Genomic DNA, 24,336 nt, shown 5'->3' with positions numbered 1-24,336 from the left:
CACACACACACACACACACACACACACACACACACACACACACACACGGGTGGGGGGGGGCGGGGGCAGAGGCTAGGCAGTGGCTCATGCTTGTAATCCCAGCACTTTGCAAGGCCAAGGTGGGTAGATCACTTGAACTCAGGAGTTCAAGACCAGCCTAGGCAACATGGTGAAATCCCATTTCAACTGAAAATACAAAAATTAGCTGGGCATGATGGCATATGCCTATAATCCCAGATACTCAGGAGGCTGAGGCAGGAGAATCACTTGAACCTGGGAGAGGGAGGTTGCAGTGAGCTGAGATCGCGCCACTGCACTCCAGTCTGGGCGACAGAGTGAGACTCCATTTGAAAAAAAAAAAAAAAAAGAAGACAGAGACAGAGACTGGGGCAAGGCATCCACAAGCCAAAAAACACCAGGGACTGCCAACACCACCAAAAGCTGGGGGTGCTCAGAGCAGATCCTGTCTTAGTGCCTTCAGAGAGACTACGGCCTGTCAATACCTTGATTTTAGACTTGGCCTCCAGAACTGAGACAGAATAAATTTCTGTTGGTTTAAACCAGTTCGTGGCACCTTGTCACTGCAGCTACAGGAAACTTACCCATGCTCCATCGTGCCCTCTGTGGACTGCATAGCCCTACATGTTCTAAAAGTCAAAGTGTTTAGGTGTCAAGGTCACGGACTACATGGGGATTCCCAAGGAACACAAGTGCTGAAACCCAAGCATGAGCAAATCCACTCCAGGGATGGTTCATGGAAGAAAGAAACCCCCTGAAGCTTGCAGATTGCTGGAGACATCAGAGAGGCACGGGGGCATTTACCTTGAGAATGTACTTAACACCTCCATAAATTAATTCCACGTCTACAATGTTCAGTAGTGAATCTGCTGGGAGGACCTGGCCCCTGAAAGAAAAGTCAGGGCTGTGGTCAGCCTTGGGAGGAACTAAGAACTCCACAGCCATTCCTTGTGTTTAAAAAAATTACGCAGCTCTCTGCATCAGCAAACCCGACTGCACTAAAAATGCCAAGCCTGGGCTGGGCGCAGTGGCTCACGCCCATAATCCCTGCACCTTGGAAGGCCTAGGTGGGCACATCACTTGAGGCCAAGGGTTCGAGCCCAGCCTGGCCAACACGGCAAAACCTCATCTCTACTAAAAATACAAAAATTAGCCAGGTGTGTGGCATGTGCCTGTCGCCCTAGCTACTTGAGAGGCTGAGGCACAAGAAGCACTTGAACCTGGGAGGCAGAGGTTGCAGTGAGCCGAGATCACACCATTGCACTCCAGCCTGGGCAACAGAGTAAGACTGTGTCTCAAAAAAAAAAAAAAAAAAAAAAAAAAGCTAAGTTCGATTAAAAGATACACACAGAACCTGAATCATCCCAAGGAGGCTGACATTCCTCAGAACTTAAGGAATCGGTGCTTGCTAAAGGATTTGAAATCTTAAGAAGGCTTTTCAGGAGCAAAATCCATAACGGTCTCTCAGAAAAATTTCACATTTAAGATCCTGCCTCCTGCTTATATAAGAAACCAGAGGACCGTGATTCTACTACCGTGCAAAAGCATAACCAAGCACTAAAAACATTTCTCGCCAGGCGCAGTGGCTCATGCCTATAATCCCAGCACTTTGGGAGTTGGATCAGGAGGATCACTTGAGGCCATGAGTTTAAGACCAGCCTGGGGGGGGCAACACAGTGAGATCCCATCTATACAAAAAATTTTTAAAAACTGGTCAGGCATGATAGCATGCACCAGTGGTCCCAATGACTTGGGAGGCTGAGGTGGGCAGATCACTGGAGCCCAGGAAGTCAAGGCTGCAGTGAGCTGTAATCATGCCACTAGACTCTGACAGCCTGGGTGACAGGGCAAGACTCTGTCTCAAAAAAAAAAGTTTCTCCTTTTATTTTCTTTTTGATAGTTTCATTTGCCTTTCACAGCAGTTCTCAACTGGGGGTGATTCTGTTCCTAACCCTGGGACATTGGACAGTGTCTGGAGAGATATATCTGATTGTCATTACTCAGAGGGAAAGGCTGCTCCTGGCATTTAGTGGGCAGAGGCCAAGAATGCTGTAACATCCTACAATGCGCAGGACAGGCTCCCACAACAAAAAACGATCCAGCCCAAAATGTTAATGGTGTTGAGGCTGAGAAACTCTGGCCAATCCTAACAGAAATCACCTGCTGCTTTCCATCCTGGTCCATTTCATGATAACCCTCTGACTCAGGTGATGGTCTGGGAATGAACCCATCTGCAGAGATAACCAACCTTTCAGCCGCTTTGCTTCCCGAATCCACCTCCTTGAACACAGAACTCCTCACTATTATGATGTACCTTACACAAGTCAGCATGGATCCATACACAGCAGTCTATACGCTGACTGCTGCCCTGGCCTTCAGAATCCCATCCCTGACCCACGGCCTCCTTGAGGGTGGCCTCGGTTTATCCACAGAGGAATTTCCCAGATGCAAGACCGGAGGAGAGACTCACTAATTGCCTGGTGACTAACTGGCCACACAAATAAAGGAGACATGTTCTGCTTCCTAAGCCACTAACAAGTACCACAAAAGGGGAAGGGAACTGCCGCGGGCCCTACCTTTCCAGGGAGTGTAAGAAATCTGTCATGCACGTCCTGAACATCGCATCGGCCACATTCAAGGCCCCGCATACCACCCCGAGCGTGATATCCGGCTTCTCGGCCTAGGAGAGAATGCACTTCAGTATCTTCAGGAAGCTGAGGTCTTGGCCCTCCACAGGGGAAACACAGGCAGCTCGCTCCCCACCTGCACTTTCTCGGCGATGAGGTAGTCCAGCCACCCGGTGTCAATGTCATTGTTCTGGAAGCTCTCGGTCTCCAGAAGGTTAATGAGGTATTCCACGGTGGTCCTAAAGTCGCCCCGGATGGACAGTTCCTTCAAAGCCACCACCATGTTCCTTGAAGGAAAAGGCACATGGGTTATTTTCCAATTTCATGCATATATCAACAGTTCCTGCAATTGTCTGGTTCAAAGAACTAGAAAAACACAGGAGTGGCCAGGCGCGGTGGCTCACACCTGTAATCCCAGCACTTTGGAAGGCTGAGGTAGGCGAATCACCTGAGGTCAGGAGTTTAAGACCAGCCTGAGCAACATGGCAAAACCCCAGCTCTACCAAAAATATAAAAATTAGCTGGGCATGGTGGTGCATGCCTGTAATCCCAGCTACTCAGGAGGCTGAGGCAGGAGAATTGCTTGAACCCGGAAGGCAGAAGGTGCAGTGAGCTGAGATCAAGGCACTGCACTCCAGCCTGGATGATAGAGTGAGACTCTGTCTCCAAAATAAAAATAAAAAAAGAAAAGCACAGGAGCTAAGAGAGGGCTCTGACTGACACAGCCAGTATATTGATTCAGAGCCACGGTTTACCGGCTGGGTAATCTTGGCCAAGTGACTTGAGTGCTCTGTGCCTCAGTTTCCTCATGTGGAAAATTTAGCCCTGACTTCATGAGGGTGTTTGAGAATTGAAATGATCAATCCAAGTAATGCACATGGTCATTGATCAAAAATGTTAAAACTATGAGCATGATTAGTTATCACTGCTGTAATTATTGACTATAATAGTTAATGATTAGTAGAGAGAACTGGCCGAGCATGGTGGTCCACACCTGTAATCCCAGTTACAGGGAGGAACAGAGGAAGGGAGGAAGGGAGGGAGGGAAGAAAGGAGATACTGACGAAATGGCCTCTTCCCGGTTCTCTCCCCAGGAGAAGCAGTGCCCAAACTGGGAATCCGCAAACTCGTGCAGGCCTCCGGCAGCGGCCACGCTGAAGTAACCCCACACATTCTTGCTGCTGCGGAAATTCAGTTCCTGGACGGTCCCGGAGCTCGGCTTAAACCCCTGGAGTCCAGACAGAAAACGCAAAATGGAAGAAGTCATTACTCCAGATATATTTTCATCAGAATTCAGTCCTGCGAAAACCCAAGATCCCCTACACTAACCAAAAGCTTAGAGTAGTCAAGAAAATACTGATATCTCTTGTTACAGGTATGGATGGATCTATTCATGGGTGTACCCATGTGAGCACCTCAATGCCTACAATTCTTATTTTTTTAATTGTAAAAAAATAACCAATTTGGGCCAGTCACGGTGGCTCACGTCTATGATCCCAGCACTTTGGGAGGCAGAGACAGGAGGATCACTTGAGCCCAGGAGTTCAAAACCAGCCAGAGTAACATCAGGAGACCCCATCTCTACAAAAATTTTTTTAAAAAATAGCCAGGCGTGGTGGCGCATGCCTATAGTCCCAGCTACTTGTGGGGCTGAAGCAGGAGGATTGATTGCTTGAGCCCAGGAGATTAGGCTGCAGTGAGGCATGACTGCACCACTGTACTCCAGCCTGGGTGACAGACAAGACCCTGTCTCCAATCAATAAATAAATAAAATAAGCAAGTTGGGATGGAGATGGCCGTGCAGGTGCTAAATTAAATGGGTGAATGTTGGCGATTGTTGGAGCTGGGTGAAGGGACATTCTGACTATATATGCTCGACATTTTAAAAATAAAAAGTTTAAATAAAAGTGAAGACAGGTTAGATTTCCCATTCTGGATAATGAAAACCTCTGCAGGTGAAGAAACCCAGGGCATCCCAGGCAGGGCTCTTGCTGCTGGGAAGAGGCCATTTCATTTAAATTTCCTTCCTTTCTTCTCTCCTTCCTTCTTCCTTCCCTCGTTCCCTTCCTCCCTCCCTCTCTCCCTTCTTCCTTCCTCACTTCCCTCCTTCCTTTGCTACCCCTCCCTCCCTCCCTTGCTCCATTCCCCTCTTCCTCACCCCATCAGCCGGGCCGCTGTCAACACACCTTATCCCCACTGGGGGGACAGCTCGTCTCCCTCTGAGTACAGTTTTGGTAAGAGTGGGTGGACATAGCACCTGTCACTGGGCTTGGGGCTCCTGAACTAAGGGATGAGTTTTTGGGGAGAAGCATGTAGAGGTGGGAGATGGAGCGGCCCAAGTGCCTGGGCTGTGGCCATACCTAGTCCTCCATCCTCCCAGCAACCTGGGAACAAGCCATTATCCCTCCAAAAAATTCCCCTTTTGCTTGTCCACCAGAGTTGGTGTTTGGTTCGCAGCCAAGAACCCCAAACAAATACAGCTACCGGAGCTTAAATTATTTAATTAAAAGGGGTGGAGGTGTACCCTCTCTTACCCTCAGATTCCTGAATGTAATAATTAAGCAATTATGTTGTAGTAGATTGATGAGTTCTGTGACCATCAACAGTCAATATGCATGTAAACTGTAAGGGATGCCAGTTGGTTTGTTTTTTAAGACCCAAGTAAAGCCAAGTCACAAAGGGACTCTCTACAATGAGCCAGACTTTATACTGCGGGAAAAAGCACACGGGGCCGGAAATCCAAGGACTAGGGCTCTAAACCTGGCTGCTTGTCCCAAAGATGGGCATGGCTTTTGGCATCCACTGACAGGCCTCAGCAGGTCCCAGGTGGGAGACAGGGAGCAAGTTAGCCCAGGCTCCTTGCCTATAACTTGGGGTGACAATGTCCAGCAGCAGTAGTATCCTGTAAGTGAGTACTGAGACACAGGAAGGCTCAGCCCGGAGACTGGCAATAATCCAAAAATCCAATAAATCTGGGGGCAGTGGCTCAAGCCCATAATCCCAGCACTTTGGGAGGCTGCAGTGGGCAGATCACTCGAGTCAGGAGTTCAAGACCACCCTGGCCAACATGGGGAAACCCCATCTCTACTAACAATACAAAAATTAGGCCGGGCATGGTGGCTCACGCCTGTAATCCAAGCACTTTGGAGGCCACGGCCAGTGGATCACCTGAGGTCAGGAGTTCAAGACCAGCCTGACCAACATGGTGAAACCCCGTCTTAAAAAAAAAAATTAGCCAGGCGTGGTGGTGGGTGCCTATAATCCCAGCTACTTGAGAGGCTGAGGCAGGAGAATAGCTTAAACCCGGGAGGCGGAGGTTATAGTGAGCCAAGATTACAACACTGCACTCTAGCCTGGGTGACAGAGTAAGACTCCATCTCAAAAATAAAAAAATAAATAAAAATCTAGTAAATCCAATGATCCAATAAAACACAGCATGTCCCTTCCTGTGCCTCAGTTTCCCCATTTGTAAACTGAGATGCCTGGATAGCATGTGGGTGTCTCTTCCCAGCCTAACATACAGGGTCCCCCACAGGCTGGGAGATCTGAGATGGCAGAAACACAGGGGCCCCCATGACTTGCCTCATCTGGGTTTTCGCTGGTGATTCTGGCAGCAATGACGTGGCCTCGGGCAAGGGGAGGGTTTGAGGGGGTTTCAAAAGAAATGGGAGTCACTCCCCATGGCGACTCTCCGTATAGAAGCCGGATGTCCTTCAGCCGGTGCAGAGGTACGCCCATGGCGATCTAAAATCAAGAGATCCAACCCACAGACTGTCAGTCCTACCAGAACATGGCCCCAAACACCAGACACAGTGGTAGATGCAACAGAGGAAGGGGTTCAGTCAATGATTTAGGATATATGGGCACTACTCTATAGACAACATGGTACTCTACTGTGGCCAGAGAGGCAAAGAAAGAAAAGAAAAAAGCCGTAGGCATGAACTTTTCACAGTGGAGCAAATAGCACAGTTGGGAAAAGAAAAAATATTTATGAAACAACATCACACAAGAAAATACACTCATCACGTAAAAGCGCTAGACTTTTAGAGCTAGGGAAGGTGAGAAGTAACCAGTGTTGGCTGCAGACTTAAAAGAGGTTTTTGCAAAGGGCATCCGAGGGAGAAACTGGACATGAAGAATGGGTAAAAGGTAGACAATTATGGAACCAGGTTAACCAAATGATCAAATTTAATATCTGGTGCCTCATGATGGGATGTATTAAGGACACACACCTGTGTCATATTCTGCCAAAATGTGTAGCAGGAATCGAACCAGGAAGAAACAACCAGAGAAATCCAGAGTGAGGGACCTTCTGCCTGAACTCAAGAAGGCCAGTGTCCACGCCCGTAATCCCAGCACTTTGGAAGGCCGAGGCAGGCAGATCACTTGAGCCTAGGAGTTGGAGACCAGCCTGGGCAACATAATGAGACTCCATCTCTACAGAAAAAAATTTTTAAAAATTAGCTGGGCATGGTGACTTGCACCTGTGGTCCCAGCTACCCAGGAGGCTGAGGTGGGAGGATCACTTGAGCCTGGGAGTTGACGCTGTAGCAAGCTGTGATTGCACCACGGTATCCAGCCTGGGTAACAGAGTGGATTGCACCGCTGCATTCCATCTCAAAAAAAAAAAAAATTTAATGCTAATGTCAAGGATGAAAAAAGATTATGGAATGCTTTCAGATTAAAGACACATGAAAATAAAATGGAATGTGTCACCCTGGGTTGGAGCTCGGATTTAGGTGACAAACAAAAAACAGCCATAAAGAGACATTATTAGAACAACAAGGAAAATATTTAAAGTGAATGGTACATATTAGATTATAGATGTGGTAGCAAAGCTGTTTTCAAGTGTCTTAATGGCACTAGGATATTGGACCAGAATGCTCTTGTTCTAGGAGGCCCTTAGACTAAAGTATTCGGAGGCATATGTTACAAAGGTTCACTCAAACCATTGCTCAAAAGATTCAGCCCATGGCCAGCCACGGTGGCTCATGCCTGTAATCCCAGCACTTTGGGAGACTGAGGTGGGTGGATCAGTTGAGGTCAGGAGGTCAAGACTGGCCTGGCCAACATGATGAAACCCTGTCTCTACTAAAAATACAAAAATTAGCTTGGCATGGTGGTGTGCACCTATAATCCCAGCTACTCGGGAGGCTGAGGCAGGAGAATCGCTTGAACCCTGGAGGCGGAGGTTGCAGTGAGCTGAGATCATGGCACTGCACTCCAGCCTGGGTGACAGAGTGAGACTCTGTCTCAAAAAAAAATTGAGTACCCCAAAATTAGACAGACAGACAGAGGAGAGACAAAGCAAATGTGGCAACTGATAGACCTACATGCAGGGCGTATGGGAGTCAATTGTATCATTCTTGCAACTTTTTTGAAATCTTTCAAACTCAAAAAATAGAGAAAAAATTTTTTAATTCTGCTGAAGGAAGAAAGAGGAAGGGAGGGATGGAGAGAAGAAAGAAGGAAGGATGGAAGAAAACAATAAAAAATTTAGAGAAGAAATAAAGGGCATCCAAATTGGAAAGAAAGAAGTCCAATTATCCTTGTTTGCAGATGATATGATCTTATAATTGGAAAAACCTAAAGAATCCACCAAAAAACTATTCAAACTGATAAACAAATTCAGTAAATTTGCAGGATGCAAAATCAACATATGAAAATCAGTAGCATTTCTATATGCCAAGAGCAAATTATCTGGAAAAATAAATCAAGAAAGTAATTCTATTTACAATAGCTACAAATAAAATTAAATCTCTGGAATAAACTTAACCAAATAAGTGAAAGGTCTCTATAACAAAAAGTATAAAACACTGATGTAAGAAATTGAAGAGGACACAAAAAAGTGGAAACATATTTCATGTTCATGGTTTGGAAGAATCAGTATTGTTAAAATGGCCATATTACCCAAAGCAATTTATAGATTCAGTGCAATCCCTATCAAAATACCAATGACATTCTTCACATAAATAGAAAAAGTAATCCTAAAATTTATATGGAAACACAAAAGACCCAGAATAGCCAATACCATCCTGAATAAAAAGAACAAACACTGGAGGAATCAAATTACCTGACTATGAGTTATACTGCAGAGCTACAGTAACCAAAACAGTATGGTACTGACATAAAAACAAACACATAGACCAATGGGACAGAATGGAGAACCCAGAAACAAATCCATACATCTACAGTGAACTCATTTTTGACAAACTTGCAAAGAATATGCAGTGGGGAAAAAATCTCTTCAATACAATAAATGGTGCTGGGAAAACTGGATACCCATATGCAGAATCATCAGTGAAGAACCATAAATTCTTCAAATCTAAATGGATTAAAGGCTTAAATTTAAGACCTGAAATTATGAAACTTCTAAAAGAAAACATTGGGGGACCTCTCGGGAACACTGGTCTGGGCAAATATTTATTGAGTAATACATCAAAGGCAGAGACAGCTAAAGCAAAAGAAAAGGACAAATGGGATCACATCAAGTTAAGAAACTTCTGCACAGCAAAGGAAACAATCAACAAAGGCAAGAGACAAGTCACAGCCTGGGAGGAGACATTTGCAACTATCCATCTGACAAGGGATTAATAACCGGAATACATAAGAAGCTCAAGGATGAGCATGGTGACTGAGGCCTGCAACCCCAGCACTTCGGAAAGCTGAGGTGGGAAGATTGCTTGAGCCCAAGAGTTTGAGACCAGCCTTGACAACAAAGCAAGCCCTTATCTCTACACAAAATTTTTAAAAGTCAGTTGGGCGTGGTGGTGCACACCTGTAGCCCCAGCTACTCAGGAGGCTGACGTGGAAGAATCACTTGAGCCCAGGAGGTCAAGATTGCAGTGAGGCATGACGGCACCACTGTACTCCTGCCTGGGCAACAGGGCAATGTCCTGTCTCAACAACAAAAGAGAAGCTAAAACAACTCAGTAGAAAGAAAGTCTAACTAATCCAATTAAAACTAGACAAAAGATCTGAATAGACATTTCCCAAAAAAAGACATCTGAATGGCAAACAGGCATAGGAAAGGCACTCAACACCACTAATCATCAGAGAAATGCAAACCAAAACTACAATGAGGCATCGTCTCACTCCAGTTAAAATGGCTTTTCTCCAAAAGACAGGCAATAAGAAATGCTAGTGAGGATGTGGAGAAAAGGAAGCCCTCAGACACTGCTGTTGGGACTGAAATTAGTACAACCACTATGGAGGACAACATAGAACTACCATAGAATCCAGCAATCCTACTGCAAAGTATATATTCCAAAGGAAGGAAATCAGTATATGGAAGAGACAGCGGTACTCTCATGTTTATTGTGTCACTATTCACAATAGCCAAGATTTGGAATCAACCTAAATGTCCATCAACAGATGATTCGATAAAGAAAATGTGGTACAGGCTAGGTGCAGTGGCTCATGCCTGTAATCCCAACGCTTTGGGAGGCTGAGGTGGGTGGATCATCTGAGGTCAGGAGTTTGAGACTGACCTGGCCGATATGGTGAAACCCCATCTCCCAACTACTCGGGAGGCTGAAGCAGGATAATTGCCTGAACCTGGGAGGTGGAGTTTGCAATGACCCAAAGTCATACCACTGCACTCCAGCCTGGGCGACAGAGCAAGACTCAATCTCAAAAAAAAAAAAAAAAAAAAAAAAAGAAAAGAAAAGAAAGAAAAGGTGGTACGTACGTACACACAATGGCGTACTATTCAGCCATAAAAGAGTGCGACCATCATTTGCAACAACATGGATGGAACTGGAGAACATTATGTCAATTGAAATGAGCCAGGCACAGAAAAACAAACTTTGCATGTTCTCACTTATCTGTGGGAGCTAAAAATTAAAGCAATGGAACTCACAGAGACAGAGAATAAAATGATATTTACCAGAGGCTGGAAAGGAAGAGGTAGGAGCATGGAAAGAAAGGATGGTTAATGGGAGCAAAACTGGAGCGATTAATAGAATGAATATGGCTTTGTATTTGATATAGTCCAACAGGGTGACCACAGTCAACAATAATTTATTGTACATTTTAAAATTAACTAAAAGAGTATAATTGGAATGTTCATAACACCGTAACACAAAGAAAGGATCAATGCTGGAGGGGATGGATACCCATTTACCCTGATGTGATGGTTACACATTGCATGCCTGTAACAAAATCTCCCTTGTACCCTATAAATATATACCCTTACTATATAGCCATAAAAATTAAAAATAAAAAGAAATTTAGCATTCCCTTTAATCCAAAAGTTTATAACTCTGGGTCACATATTCTTAACAGGGGTGATACTGCCTCTGAAGAGACAAATATTTGTCCTTGGGAATGACACAAATCTCACTCTTTTTATGAATAAAGCACAGCTATATCTACAATATCCAAACAGATATGTGGTATATCTGTAATATTAAAGTTTCACAAGACAGGGATGAGGATATAAACGTGTTCAAAAGCTCCTGGCGGGAAGCGGTAATGATAAAAAGGTTAAGACACATTTCTCTGGGTCTATGAATAGTTATCAGGGGTCCATGAATGTCATGAAATTGTATAAAAGATATTTTTGCCCGGCGTGGTGGCTCAAGCCTATAATTCCATCATTTTGGGAGGCTGAGGCAGGCAGATCACCTGAGGTTGGGAGTTCGAGACCAGCCTGACCAACATGGAGAAACCCTGTCTCTACAGAAAAATACAAAATTAGCTGGGCGTGATGGTGCATGCCTGTAATCCCAGCTACTCGGGAGACTGAGGCAGGAGAATCGCTTGAACCCTGGAGGCAGAGGTTGCGGTGAGCCAAGATCGTCTCATTGCACTCCAGCCTGGGCAACAAGAACAAAACTCCATCTCAAAAAAAAAAAAAAAAAAGTATTTCCCCAAGGAGAACTGTAGCTTTTACAGGTTTCTCAAAGCGCTCTTTGGCCAGTCAGTCCCCTGGGACAACCAGCCAAGAGATGGGCAGGACATGCCCCCGCAACCTAGGGCAGAGAAGTCCCAGGGCCCCGAGCCAGTTTTCTCACCTGTAGCTGGGCGGCCGGCAGATTGACGTCAGCGATCATTTCTGTGCAGGGATGTTCCACCTGCAGGCGAGGATTCAGCTCCAAGAAGTGGAAGCTGCCGTCCTGGCTGTAGAGGTATTCCACTGTCCCTGCACTAACGTAGCCCACAGTCTTGGCCAGGCGGACTGCACACTGTGAAGAAACAGAAAGAGGCCAAGTGGGCTCCAGAGGTCTCCTCGGGGAACTGTAAATGATGACTATCAGTTCCTTCACCAAATGCAGACTGAACACCTGCTACGTGTAAAATATTTTAGGACTGGCCAGGCGTGGTGGCTCATGCCTGTCACCCTAGTGCTTAAGAAGGCCAAGGCGGGATGATCACTTGAGGCCAGGAGTTCGAGACCAGCCGGGGCAACATAGCAAGATTCTGTCTCTACAAAAAAAATTTTTTTTTTATTATCGGGACATGGTGACATGTGTCTGTAGTCCCAGCTACTCGGGAGGCTGAGGTGGGAGGATCACTTAAGCCCAGGAGTTAGAGGCAGCGGTAAACTCTGATTGCACCACTGCACTCCAGCCTGGGCAACACAGTGAGACGCTCTAAAAAATGAAAGAAGAAAAGAGATGGGGAAGGGAGGGCAAAGGAGGGATAGGGAGGGGAGGGGAGAGGGGAAGGGAGAGAAAATAAATAGTTGGGGACTTCACAGATGTGCTAATCCAATAGACCTATGTGATGCTGAAATCACCTCTAGCATGGGCCCTCCTCCCTTTTGTTGGGCATCCATGCCACCATCCAGCCACACTGACGGTAGAAAGCTCTTTCTGACGTTAGAGACAGAAAGTTCTTCCTGACTCTGAGCTGAGAAGGCTCCCTCTGAAGCTGCCCCCTGGGCTCTGAGAAACGTACCTGCTCCATGAACTCGAACACGGCCAGCGGGGCGATGGTGGCCGGTGCCTCCTCAATGATCTTCTGATGCCGCCGCTGGATGGAGCAGTCTCGACCAAACAGAGACACAGCGTTCCCATACTGGTCAGCGAGGATCTGAACTTCCAGGTGACGGGCGTGCTGGGCCAGCTTCATGAGAAAGATGGGCGAGCCTGGGATCTCACTCTGTACCTGTCGGGGAAGCAGAGAAGCCTGATCTTCATGGGGAAACCGGCTCTGGAAGCTTCTGGAAGTTCTCGGGAGAGGACATAAAACAAAAGCAGTGATGTGGTTAGCGTACCCATCCAGGACTCTGCCGATCTCTTTCGTTGTCTCAAAGACATAATATTCTGTGGAGTCCTGATAAGTTAGTAACAAGGGAGGGGGAGGGCCCCAGGTGGGGAAGACCAATGAACACCTGCGCTGAGAGATGGCTAATCACAACCCCAGGACATAACGACCTTATAGCCCCACCTCCAGCACCAGCCTAAAAAACCTCCCACTGGCCTTTGTCTCTTTGCAGACAGCCCCTTCTCTGCTGTGCTGCCCGTTGCAATCTTGCAACAGATTTTCATACTTCCTCCCATAAATCTGCCTTTCTTTACCTACCAACTGTGTTGGTAAATTCCTTTACCAGCTGCCCTACCAGCCCCAGATAGTCACTGCCTGCTACATATTCTCTTTTTTATTTATTTATTTATTTTTTTTTTTGAGACGGAGTTTCGCTCTTGTTACCCAGGCTGGAGCGCAATGGCGCGATCTCGGCTCACCGCAACCTCCGCCTCCTGGGTTCAGGCAATTCTCCTGCCTCAGCCTCCTGAGTAGCTGGGATTACAGGCATGCGCCACCATGCCCAGCTAATTTTTTTTTGTAGTTTTTTTTTTAGTAGAGACAGGGTTTCACCCTGTTGACCAGGATGGTCTCGATCTCTTGACCTCGTGATCCACCCGCCTCAGCCTCCCAAAGTGCTGGGATTACAGGCGTGAGCCACCGCGCCTGGCTATTCTCTTTTTTAAGTTGGACTTTGTGAAAATGATAAAATTTCCCCATGATCACATCCCCTAAAGAAAATACATTGTTAAGGGTTTGACATCCAAACTGGCTTTCTTCCATGCCTATAGCAACACATATAGAGAAAGTTTCTTTTAATGAAAATGGGACCAAAACACGCTAATCTGCAGTTGTCTTTTTCTTCCACTTACTGCGCTTTCTCAGCTAGCTCTCCTGGGTGGAATCTAAGGACAAACTTACTTCATCCTGTTAAGAGCTGTAAGGCATTGTTTTATAGGCATATCTTCTAGAGATTCTTAAAGACAGTGCGAGAGGAAGTATTCAAGCACAATGATTTCTAAGACAATTTAAGTTTAAAAAAACAATTTGCAATAATGCATGGGACGAACTCACTTATGAAAACAGTAATAAAGCAACTTTATGAATGTCTATAAAAAGTATAGACAGTGGCAGTGCTGAAAAGAGACCCCCTGCCAGCTGCTAACAGTGGTCACATCTGAGAAAGGAGAGCTGGAAGGTGATGGGGAAAAGGGTTTTTCCTTTTTTATTCTTTTTTTTTTTTTTTCAGATGGAGTCTCGCTCCTGTCGCCCATGTTGGAGTGCGGTGGCGCCATCTCTGCTCACTGCAACCTCTACCTCCCGGGTTCAAGCGATTATCCTTCCTCAGCCTCCCGAGTAGCTGGAACTACAGGCGTGTGCCCCCATGCCTGGCTAATTTTTGTATTTTTAGTAGAGATGTGGTTTCACCATATTGGCCAGGATGGTCTCAAACTCCTGACCTCAGGTAATCTACCCGCCTTGGCCTCCCAAAGTGCTGGGATTACAGATGTGAGCCACTGCACCTGGCCCCTTTTTTATTTTTAACACATCACTGACTTGATTGACTTTTTACATTAAGAACATATTCATAGTGCACTCATGTAAGTAAAATAAAAAAGCTTGGGGGTCTGCGTGCACATGGGGGCCCGGGGTATGTGGGAACTCTCTATTCTTTCTGCTCCATTTTGCCGTGACCCTAAAACTGCTCTAATAAATAAAGTCTATTTTTTCAAAAGCAAAAAAGCTTTACAATCTGTATTACCCCCTAATCCAATATGGAAACCAGGACTGAATCCCGCAACAGGAAAGGGACATTAGTGCGAAAACTGATGAAATTCAATCTAGTCTGGAGTCTACTGAACAGAAAAGTGCCCATGTTAATCTCTTAGTTGCAAAGTGACATGAAGAATGTTAACGAGTGAAACTGGGTGAAGGGTAGATGTGAACTTTCTGTACTGCTGCTGCGACTTCCCTTTTAATATCAGTTCCCTCTCCCACTGAAATCCAAAACACCTGCACACCCCAACAGAGATACCATGGTAGTGAAACTGCTGCTTTACATAACACTCACATATTGCCAAGAGTGGTATAATTAGTAAAACTCTTCTAGAAAGCAACGTACTGATCGATACATGTTTGAAAGTGCATGTAAAGTGCATGCTACTTAACCAAGTTTTTCTCCCCAAATCTTTATTCAAGAAAATAATTCAGAAGAAAAAAAAGAGCTAAGTGTTATAGCACTGAATATCATATTATACTATAGTATTATTGCATAATTATTCATAATAACAAAATGGAAATAAACTAAACAGTTAACAAAAAAGGCAAGGTTTCATAAATAAAGCTATAGCAACATATAAAATACTGGTCATCATCAAAATAGTTGCCAGGGCTGGAATAACAAAATAACAATATTCATGATCTACAATTTGGAATATTAAAATGCAGAACAAAATTTTGTGTAGACTGAATACAACTTTTTAAAATATACATATGAAGGTCTAGAAGAAAATCTAGAAATATTAAAGTTGTTTTAAGAATGGGAAGATTGTCAGTATAAATGTTTTCTGAACATTGCTAATAACAGACATAAGGTTTTAAAAGAGGAAAACTAGCTACCAGTAGTAAATACGCAATTCATTCCTATAGTTAAAATCGATCAGGTAGCGTGCAGTGGCTCACGCCTGTAATCCCAGCACTTTGGGAGGCCAAGGCAGGCGGATTACTCAAGGCCAGGAGTTTGAGACCAGCCTGGCCTATGTGGTGAAACCCTGTCTCTACTAAAAAGACAAAAAATGAGCTGGGCAGGGTGGCACACACCTGTAATCCCAGCTACTCGCGAGGCTGAGGCACTAGAATCGCTTGAACCTGGGAGGCAGAGGTTGCAGTGAGCTGAGATCGCGTCACTGCACTCCAGCCTGAGTGAGAGTAAGACTGTCTCAAAAATAAAATAAAATAGATCATCTAGAAACATTAGAAATACCGAGAGCACTAAAATTTATAAAAACATATAATGTGTCCACAGGCCAACATAGTCACAAACAGCTATTTAGATCCTGTATCTCTGAAATCATTTCTAGATGCACCAATTTATAGACTTGAACCTAAAAGATGCTGTAACGATCAACACAAAACCGTGGGCTTTTCTGAGTAAAAATGTAGACATTTGTTGCAAAATACAACAATACATCCAGCTCCTACAAAAGTCTTCTTGACTGCCACAGGATAATGCTAAGACAAATAACCTGGCAGTCCACAAACAATTCCCAAAGACAGATGGGAAAAGACACAGCAATAACTGCTCACTTGTCTGAAAAGGATCGGGAAGTCCTCCACACTCTCAGCCTTCCGGATTCCCTTCCCTCCGCCACCTTCAGAAGCTTTGATCATCAATGGAAAACCAATTTTTTCTGCTGCCTGGGTGCAAAGGACAAACAGACCTCTTTAGAGGTTAGGCAGTTGCCAACTGCTACCAGGACAAAGAGGGGGTTCAGCTCTGGCCCCTTGGCCCCCGCAGGCTCTGCATTTACCTCCAAGCCCTCGTCTACATCTTTCACGCAACCCTGGTCGTAAACGTCTTCTGGTACACTGATTCTCTCCCGCTGCTGCAGATCATCTTCTGTCCACTCCACTGTCAGGCCTGGAGAGTCACAAACAAAGCTGATTCCTCCCAAATCCGGGAGAAACACACACAACCCAGAAACCACAGGGCCTCTCCCTGCCGACGTAGTGCTACACCTGGGCTTCTGGACCAGCGGAATGCAAACACATCCCTTCAGTTTCTCACAATGGCTTTTTATTTCAAGAACTAACCCAACCTTGAGTAAGAAATCGAGCTTTAGAAACTAACTGCTGGGCGTGGTGGCTCATGCCTGTAATCCTAGCGCTTTGGGAGGATAAGGTGGGGGATCGCTTGAGCCCAGGAGTTTAAGACCGTCCTGGGCAACATAGTGAGACCTTGTCGCTATAAAAAAAAATTATAATTAGCCAGGCATGGTGGCATGAGCCTGTAGTCCCAGCTACTCAGGAGGCTGATGCTGGAGGATCACTTGAGCCCAGGAGGTCAAGACTGCAGTGAACCATGATCGTGCCACGACAGTCTAGCCTGGGTGGCAGATTGAGACTCTGTTTCAAAAAATAAAATAACAAAAAAAGGAAAGAAACTCAGGCTGAGTCTACCAACAACAACCATATTAATCTAAACCCCCCCCAAAAAAATCCCAATTCTACCTTATGGAGTCATTTATATGTGAATAATTATTTTCCAAAACCATGCAAAGATTTAACAAATGAAATAAATTTTCCATCTCAAATTTAAAATTCAACCTGTAGGAGAAAAAAATCAAATTTAATAGAAACTTCTGAGACTCTCCTATTTATTTTTTAATTTATCCTAGAAATTCCATGGTTAGGAATTTATCCTAAGAAAATTATTAAAATGCACACATAAATTTAGCTGTAAGATTAACAAAGCTCCATTCCTTTGAATATTTTTTTAAATTAGAAAAAATAAATTGGAAACCACCTGAATTGTTTAACTATGAGGACTGTTGAGTAAATCATGACACATCCATAAGATATAATCCTATGCAGGCATCTTAAATGGTATAAAGCGTATTTTTTACATAGAAAGATATTCATTAGTGGAAAAAAAAGTCACAAACTGAGAAATATAAGATGGGTTGTGGTTTCCTTTTAAAGACGGGTCTCGCCACCCAGGCTGGAGTACAGCGGCACCATCACAGTTCACTGTAACCTCGACCTCCAAGGTTTAAGCGATCCTCCCACCTCAGCCTCCTGGGTAGCTGAGACTACAGGCATGCACCACCATAACCAGTTAATTTTTTTTTTTTTTTTACTTTTTATAGAGATGGAGGTCTTGCTATATTGCCCCTGGCTGATCTTGAACTCCTGGCTTCAAGCGATCCTCCCACCTCAGTTTCTTAAAGCACTGGGATTATTACAGGCATGAGCCACTGGCCAAGATCTGTCTTATCTGTCTTTCTTTTCTTTCTTTTTTCTTTTCTTTCTTTCTTTTTTTTTTTTTTTTTTTTTTTAAGAATATGCCTAGAAAAAGGTTGGAAAGGTAGATACCTACAATGTAATAAATGTTCAACACTGGATTCAACACATTCACAGGATTATGAATGATTTCCATTTCTTTTTTGAACCTCTTAATATTTTCTAAATTGCCTACAATAAATTATACCACTTGTTTACTAATTTAAAATTTTAAAATATTTTGCTAGTGGATCATTAGGAAAAATAAAAAAGTAAATAACATTTGTAAGGGAAAGAATTGTTACAAGCATACTTCTGACACTCCAACTACCCACATTACCAAGACTGGGCTGAGAAGCTCCCCCAGAGGGAAACTCAGGGTCCCTTACCACTTCCGCTCCAGGGCAGGGTTGGGATCTGCAGAGTCTGGGCCACGATGGTGGAGGCGATCTTATCTCCTAAGGCCCACATGGCCTCACTGGGAGGGCCTGAGGAGTTGGGGACAAGAAGGGAAGCAGAATCGGGTCAGGCACACGACCCTTGGGGCTGAGTGCTGACCAAATGCACGGTGGTGGGGCCAAGTGAGGAGCAGATGACAGAGAAAAGTTCTCAGGTCCCAGCTCTCATGGAGCTGAACCTCACATCAGCGAAGAAAAAAAAAAAATCTGTTTAGTGTGCTATTGCATCAGTCAAACTTTCAATATATGTGGACCGTAAACCTGTTGTGAGTTACAACTCAGGCTACAGTGGCATATAAAAAATTCACTTTGGAGGGAAGGCAGAAAGCTAGATCAAAGAGGTCAGCTAGCAGCTCAAAGAGCTGGACCGTAGGTTAGCAAACCCTCTCTATAAAGTGTCAGATGGGAAATATTTTCAGTTTTGCAAACCTGCAGGTCTCTTGTCACAATGACTCAACTTTGCCAGTGTAGGGAGAAAGCAGCCATAGGCAATACATAAATGAATGAGCATGACTGTGTTTTAATAAAACTTTATTTACAAAGGCAAGCCATGGGCCAGATTTGGCCTATGAGCTGTAGTTTGTCCGGTGGGCTGGACCATCAACCTCCAGAGGGATTAAGACTGATAATGAGAGTCCTGGGTGATTGTCAGACAGGACAGATGCCCATATGTACTCAGAGCCCAGACAAAGAAAACGTCAATGGGCATGGGACGCCTGGCTGACCCTCAGGTGAATATCAGATATTGACCTGTGCTGAGCTGCTTCACATTTGGGCAAGTCTACTTTCAGACCCACACATAAGGAGCAGCAGGGATTACATGATAGTAAATGATTCCCCTAAACGACACAAGGACATCAACATAATGACATATGAAAATCTGTTATATGGGTGAATTCATGTCACGGGGGTTTGTGGTACAGATTATTTCATCAACCAGGTACTAAGTCTTGTACCCAATACTTATTTTTTCTGCTTTTCTCCCTCCTCCTACCTTTCACCCTCAAGTAGTGTCTGCTATTCCCCTCTTTGTGTCCATGTGTTCTCATCATTTAGCTCCCACTTGTAAGTGAAAACATGCAATATTTGGTTTTCTGTTCCTTCATTAGTTTTCTAAAACAATGGCCTGCAGCTCCATCCATGCTCCACAAAAGACATGATCTCAGTCTTTGTGATGGCTACATAGTATTCTACAGTGTATATGTACCACATTTTCTTTATCCAATCTGTCACTGATGGGTATTTAGGTTGATTCCATGCCTTTGCTATTGTAAATAGTGCTGCAATAAACATTCGTGTTCATGTGTCTTTATGGTAGAATGATTTTATATCCCTCTGGATATATACCCAGTAACAGGATTGCTGGGTTAAATTGTAGTTCTGTTTTTGGCTCTTTGAGGAATTGCCATACCGCTTTCCACAATGATTGAATTAATTTACACTCCCAACAGTGCATAAGCGTTCCCTTTCCTCCACAATCTCATCAGAATCTGTTATTTTTTGACTTTTTAATAACAGTTATTCCGACTGGGAAGAAATGGTACCTCCCTGTGGTCTCGATTTGCCCTTCTCTAATGATCAGTGATGGTGAGCTTTTTTCATACGCTTGTTGGCTGCCTGTGTGTCTTTCTTTGAAAAGCGGGCAGCTCCTAATTCCATGACTTGGTGGATTAGCTGTGTGCCCTCCCACCCTGGGAGTCATTCACTCCTCACGATGAAAGTGTGAGGTGGGCAATCAAAGGGCCTCCGCTTTTCAGGACAGGAATAGAAAGAAGGTCAGACCCAACGGAGTGTCCCAGCAATGCCCCAATTCCCATGTAACTGGTGGGGAACACTCTACCTAAGAAAGCAACTCCGTTCTTGCACAGCAGCTCCGGAAGTTTAGGGTTTTCAGAAGCATGGCCCCAGCCAGCCCACACCGCCTGCAAACACAGAAAGGGGTGAGCGACGATCTTCCTTCAAGAATATGCCTCCCAGCAGGGTGCAGCAACTGACGCCTGTAACCCCAGCACTTTGGGAGGCCGAGGCAGGAGGATCACTTGAGCCCAGGAATTCAACACCAACGTAGGCAACACGGCAAGATCCCATCTATAAAATTTTTTTTTAAAAAGAATATGCTTCCCATCACCAAAACACTCTTTTCTGTGTTATATGAGCCCAGGAATTTGGAGCCTTGAACCTGGATCCTCTACCCCTAGTGAACTGTGGAACTGAACTGTTCTAGAACGCAGAAGCATCATCCCACTGTGGGCACACTCACGCACCCTGGTCCATTTACCTGCACGGGGATTCTCTTGGCAATGTCCACAATCAGCTCGACATTGGCATAGTTGTTGTTATTGGGCCCTCCCGGGACAGGCACATACTGATCTGCCATCTTGATGTACTCTGAAATTCAACAGGAGGGAGAAGAAAAGCACTGATGAGAGGCTGACGTCAACGGCAGAACATTACAAGATGCGACTACGCACAGCCATGGAAAGCAGAACCATGCAGATTTTTATGGCAACAATGGACAAACACGTATGAACATGTAAAGAAAAGGCCAGGCGCGGTGGCTCATGCCTGTAATCCTAGCACTTTGGGAGGCTGAGGCAGGCAGATCACCTGAGGCCAGGAGTTGAGACCAGCCTGGCCAACATGGTGAAACCGCATCTCTACTAAAAATACAAAAATTAGCTGGGTGTGGTGGCCGACACCTATAATCCAAGGTACTCAGAAGGCAAAGGCAGGCGAATCACTTGAACTCAGGAGGTGGAGGTTGCAGTGAGCCAAGATCACGCCACTGCACTCCAGCCTGGATGACAGAACGAGACTCCATTTCGTTAAAAAAAAAAAAAGTTTAAAGAAAATGAAATATGATTTTAATTACATGAAACGGCTGTATCTCTGGACCAGGCCTGGAAGGCCTGGAAGAGAACAAAAAAAGAAAGAAGTAATCTGTCAACAGATTGGTATTAGAGGTGAGTTCTTAAAATATTTTCCTATTTAAAGTTTATCTTAATATTGTTTTACCATTAAATAATAAAATAGGGTTGGGCATGGTGGTGCCTGCCTGTCACCCCAGCACTTTGGGAGGCTGAGGCCAGAGGATTGCTTGAGGCCAGGAATTCAGACCAGTTTGGGCAACACAAGGAGACCTTATCTCTACAATAAAAATAAAAAAAAATAAAAATCCAAAAACAGCAGCCAGGAACGGTGGTGTGTGCCTATAGTCCCAGCTACTTGAGAGGCTGAAGCAGCAGGATCACTTGAGCCTGGAAGGTGGAGGCTGCAGTGAGTTGTGATCATGTCACTGCACTCCAGCCCTGGGCAACAGAGCGAGACCCTGTCTCAAAAAAAAACCTAAAGCAAACAAACAAACACACAATCTGAGTTTTAAATCATGGTAAGGAAAAAAACCCATAAACTTTATCATCTTAACCATTTTTGAGTATATAGTTCAATAGTGAAGTATATTTATATCGTGAAGCAAATCTCAGAACTTTTTCATTTTACAAATCTGAAACTCTATACTCATGAACCCCACCCTGTTTCTCCCTCCCTGAAGTCCTTGGCAGCCAACAATCTACTCTCTCTCTCTCTCTATGAATTGCACTGCTCTAGTTACCCCTTATACATGGAATCATGCAGTATTTGTCTTTCTGTGACTGGTTTATTTCACTTTTTGTGACCAGCGCAATGTCCTCAAGTTTCATCTGCGTTGTAACACATAACAGGATTTCCTTCCTTTTTAAGGCTGAACATAATACAGTGTTTTGATTTTAAAATGCTCCTGCTCTTTAAGCCAGAAATTCCACATCTAGGAATATGTCCTTAAAAAAAAACACACATTGACCGGGTGTGGTGCCTCATACCTGTAATCCCAGCACTTTGGGAGGCTGAGGTGGGGGGATTATCTGAGGTCAGGAGTTCGAGACCAGCCAGGCCAACAGCCTGGCCCATCTCCACTAAAAATACAAAAATTAGTCGGTCATGGTGACGCATGCCTGAGGTCCCGGCTACTCGGGAGGCTGAGACACAAGAACTGCTTGAACCCAGGAGGTGGAGGCTGCAGTGAGCCAAGATCACGCCATTGCACTCCAGCCTGGGTGACAGCAAGACTCAATCTCAAAAAAAAAAAAAAAAAAAAAAACCAGCAACAACAACCCACACGTCAACGAGGCCAAGGTCAAAGAAAAGCCACTGAGCAGTGTTTTGAACTAGGAAAAGTTAGGCCCAATCCAAACACAGGGGTTGGGACATCTATACTATGGAATTTGCTAAGATCCTGAAATTGAACAGTGGGGCACTTTATATGCAAATACAGAGAGAAATTCTAGAGCAGTTGTTCTTCCCGGCCTTCCTGCCTCCCATGTTTCTCACACACAGAAGTGTTGGCCAATGGGGAGATCCCAGAGATGAAGAAGTGGGCGGCCAGACAGGCTTCCTGTCCTTGTCCAGTTTCTCCTTTATGTTAGAGAAGATAAACAAGAAAATAAACACAATAGCTACAGACTCACGTCAGTGCTGGAAAGAAAATAAATGATGCTTTCTCAGAGAGATGCAACAATCATGTTGAGACCTACAGGTTGGGTGGGGAGGGAGTCCACTGCACAAAGGGCTTCAGCCTCCTGAACAGCTGGGGCTGCAAGCACATACCACCGCACCCGGCTAATTGTTAGGGGACATATTTAGTAGAGACGGGTTTTGCCATGTTGGCCCAGGCTGGTCTCAAAACTCCTGGCCTCAAGTGATTCACCCCCCTCGGCCTCCCAAAATGCCGGGACTACATGCGTGAGCCACCGCGTCTGGCCCTGAGTTATGTTTTCAGTTTTATGTTGTTTTGTTTTGTTTGAAACAGAGTCTCACTCTGTTTCCCAGGCTGGAACGCAGTGGTGCAATCACAGCTCACTGCAGCCTAGACCCCCCGGGCCGAAGCGATCCTCCCACCTCAGCTTCCTGAGTAGCTGTGACTGCAGGTGTGTGCCACTATGCCCAGATAATTTTTTATTTTTATTTTTTGTAGAGATAGAGTCTTATTATGCGGCCCAGGCCGGTCTCGAACCCAAGGTCTCAAGCAATCCTGCCGCCTCAGCCCCCTGAAGTGCTGGGATTACAGATGCAAGCCGCCACTCTGGCCAAGGTTTTTGTTTTTAGCAATCTTCAGAAAACACAGCAGAATAAGTTATGTTTTTAAAAGGTCACTTTGGCTGCTGTGGGAGTAGGGCCTATAAAAGGATAAGACCGTTCAGGAAAAAAAGGAAATCATCCAACAGTTATTTATAGAATGAGTCATTATAATAAACAGACAAATGAACAGAAGAATGAACAAATGACTGAAATACAAGTACATACACCTGCAGGAAAAGAAACAGACCCTGATCTGCTAGAACACAGATGTTTCTCAAAGATGGGATTTCCTCTCTGCATGTTAACCATCTGCATTGTTGCAATGCACATGGGTCGTTCTTGATGTCAGCAGACATTTTAATTAAATGAAGAAGGAAGGACAAATAAACACAGATTCATGAGAGGTCCTGACCGTCTGGAGTCCAGGATGGACTTGCCTGGGCACAGGGGAAGGAGGGCAGGCAAGGATGGGGCATGGCAGGGGGAGAGGGTCCAAGCCCAGGTACCTGCATTGGCCTTGAGGTCCTCGGGGGTCACCATCACAACAAACCGGATGGCCCGCTCGTTTCGGAACATCTCGTAGGCCCACCTGCGGATGGAGCGCATGCACTTCACGGCGGCGATCCCGTTGTTGGCAATAAGCACCTGCGATGGAAGATGAGGGAGGAGCCGGAGATGCACGTCCACTGCGCTGGGGGCCGCCTGCTTCCCCGAGTCCACCTCACAGCTCAGAGCCTCCTGCCGCCCCAGCAGCACACCACTCCTCCTGGTATGTCTAGGCATTTCTATGGCACACAGCCTGGCACAGAGCAGGAGCTCAAAGTCTACCAGCCGTATGAATGCATCATCAAATGGATGGATGAATGGAT

The 24,336-nt window shown here is 45.1% G+C and overlaps 1 protein-coding gene across 8 annotated transcripts in view; it reads right to left on the bottom strand.

Annotated features, from left to right (window-relative positions):
* Positions 1–24,336, bottom strand: part of ACACB (acetyl-CoA carboxylase beta) — a 156,470-nt gene that overhangs the window by 79,420 nt on the left and 52,714 nt on the right. For 7 of the 8 annotated variants that reach the window (XR_004275872.1, XM_032300824.1, XM_032300875.1 and 4 more), the window contains 13 exons: positions 23,974–24,112; positions 20,634–20,743; positions 20,196–20,277; positions 18,287–18,385; positions 16,427–16,536; positions 16,203–16,313; positions 12,549–12,758; positions 11,663–11,833; positions 6,228–6,389; positions 3,710–3,873; positions 2,782–2,932; positions 2,595–2,698; positions 823–904 (listed from right to left, as the gene is read on the bottom strand). Coding sequence is in view for 7 of the 8 variants with exons in the window: in XM_032300824.1 (XP_032156715.1) it covers positions 823–904; positions 2,595–2,698; positions 2,782–2,932; positions 3,710–3,873; positions 6,228–6,389; positions 11,663–11,833; positions 12,549–12,758; positions 16,203–16,313; positions 16,427–16,536; positions 18,287–18,385; positions 20,196–20,277; positions 20,634–20,743; positions 23,974–24,112 (1,695 nt within the window). In the remaining variant the exon portion in view is untranslated. The remainder of the gene's footprint in view (positions 1–822; positions 905–2,594; positions 2,699–2,781; positions 2,933–3,709; positions 3,874–6,227; positions 6,390–11,662; positions 11,834–12,548; positions 12,759–16,202; positions 16,314–16,426; positions 16,537–18,286; positions 18,386–20,195; positions 20,278–20,633; positions 20,744–23,973; positions 24,113–24,336) is intronic. The other variant, XM_032300833.1, reaches the window with a different exon arrangement.

The sequence above is a fragment of the Sapajus apella genome, unplaced genomic scaffold (genome assembly GCF_009761245.1).
Source record: "Sapajus apella isolate SASKATOON/1434 unplaced genomic scaffold, GSC_monkey_1.0 scaffold2, whole genome shotgun sequence".
Lineage (NCBI taxonomy): Eukaryota > Metazoa > Chordata > Mammalia > Primates > Cebidae > Sapajus > Sapajus apella.
Note: the sequence above shows the minus strand (reverse complement) of the source record. Positions and strands in the feature narration are given on the sequence as shown.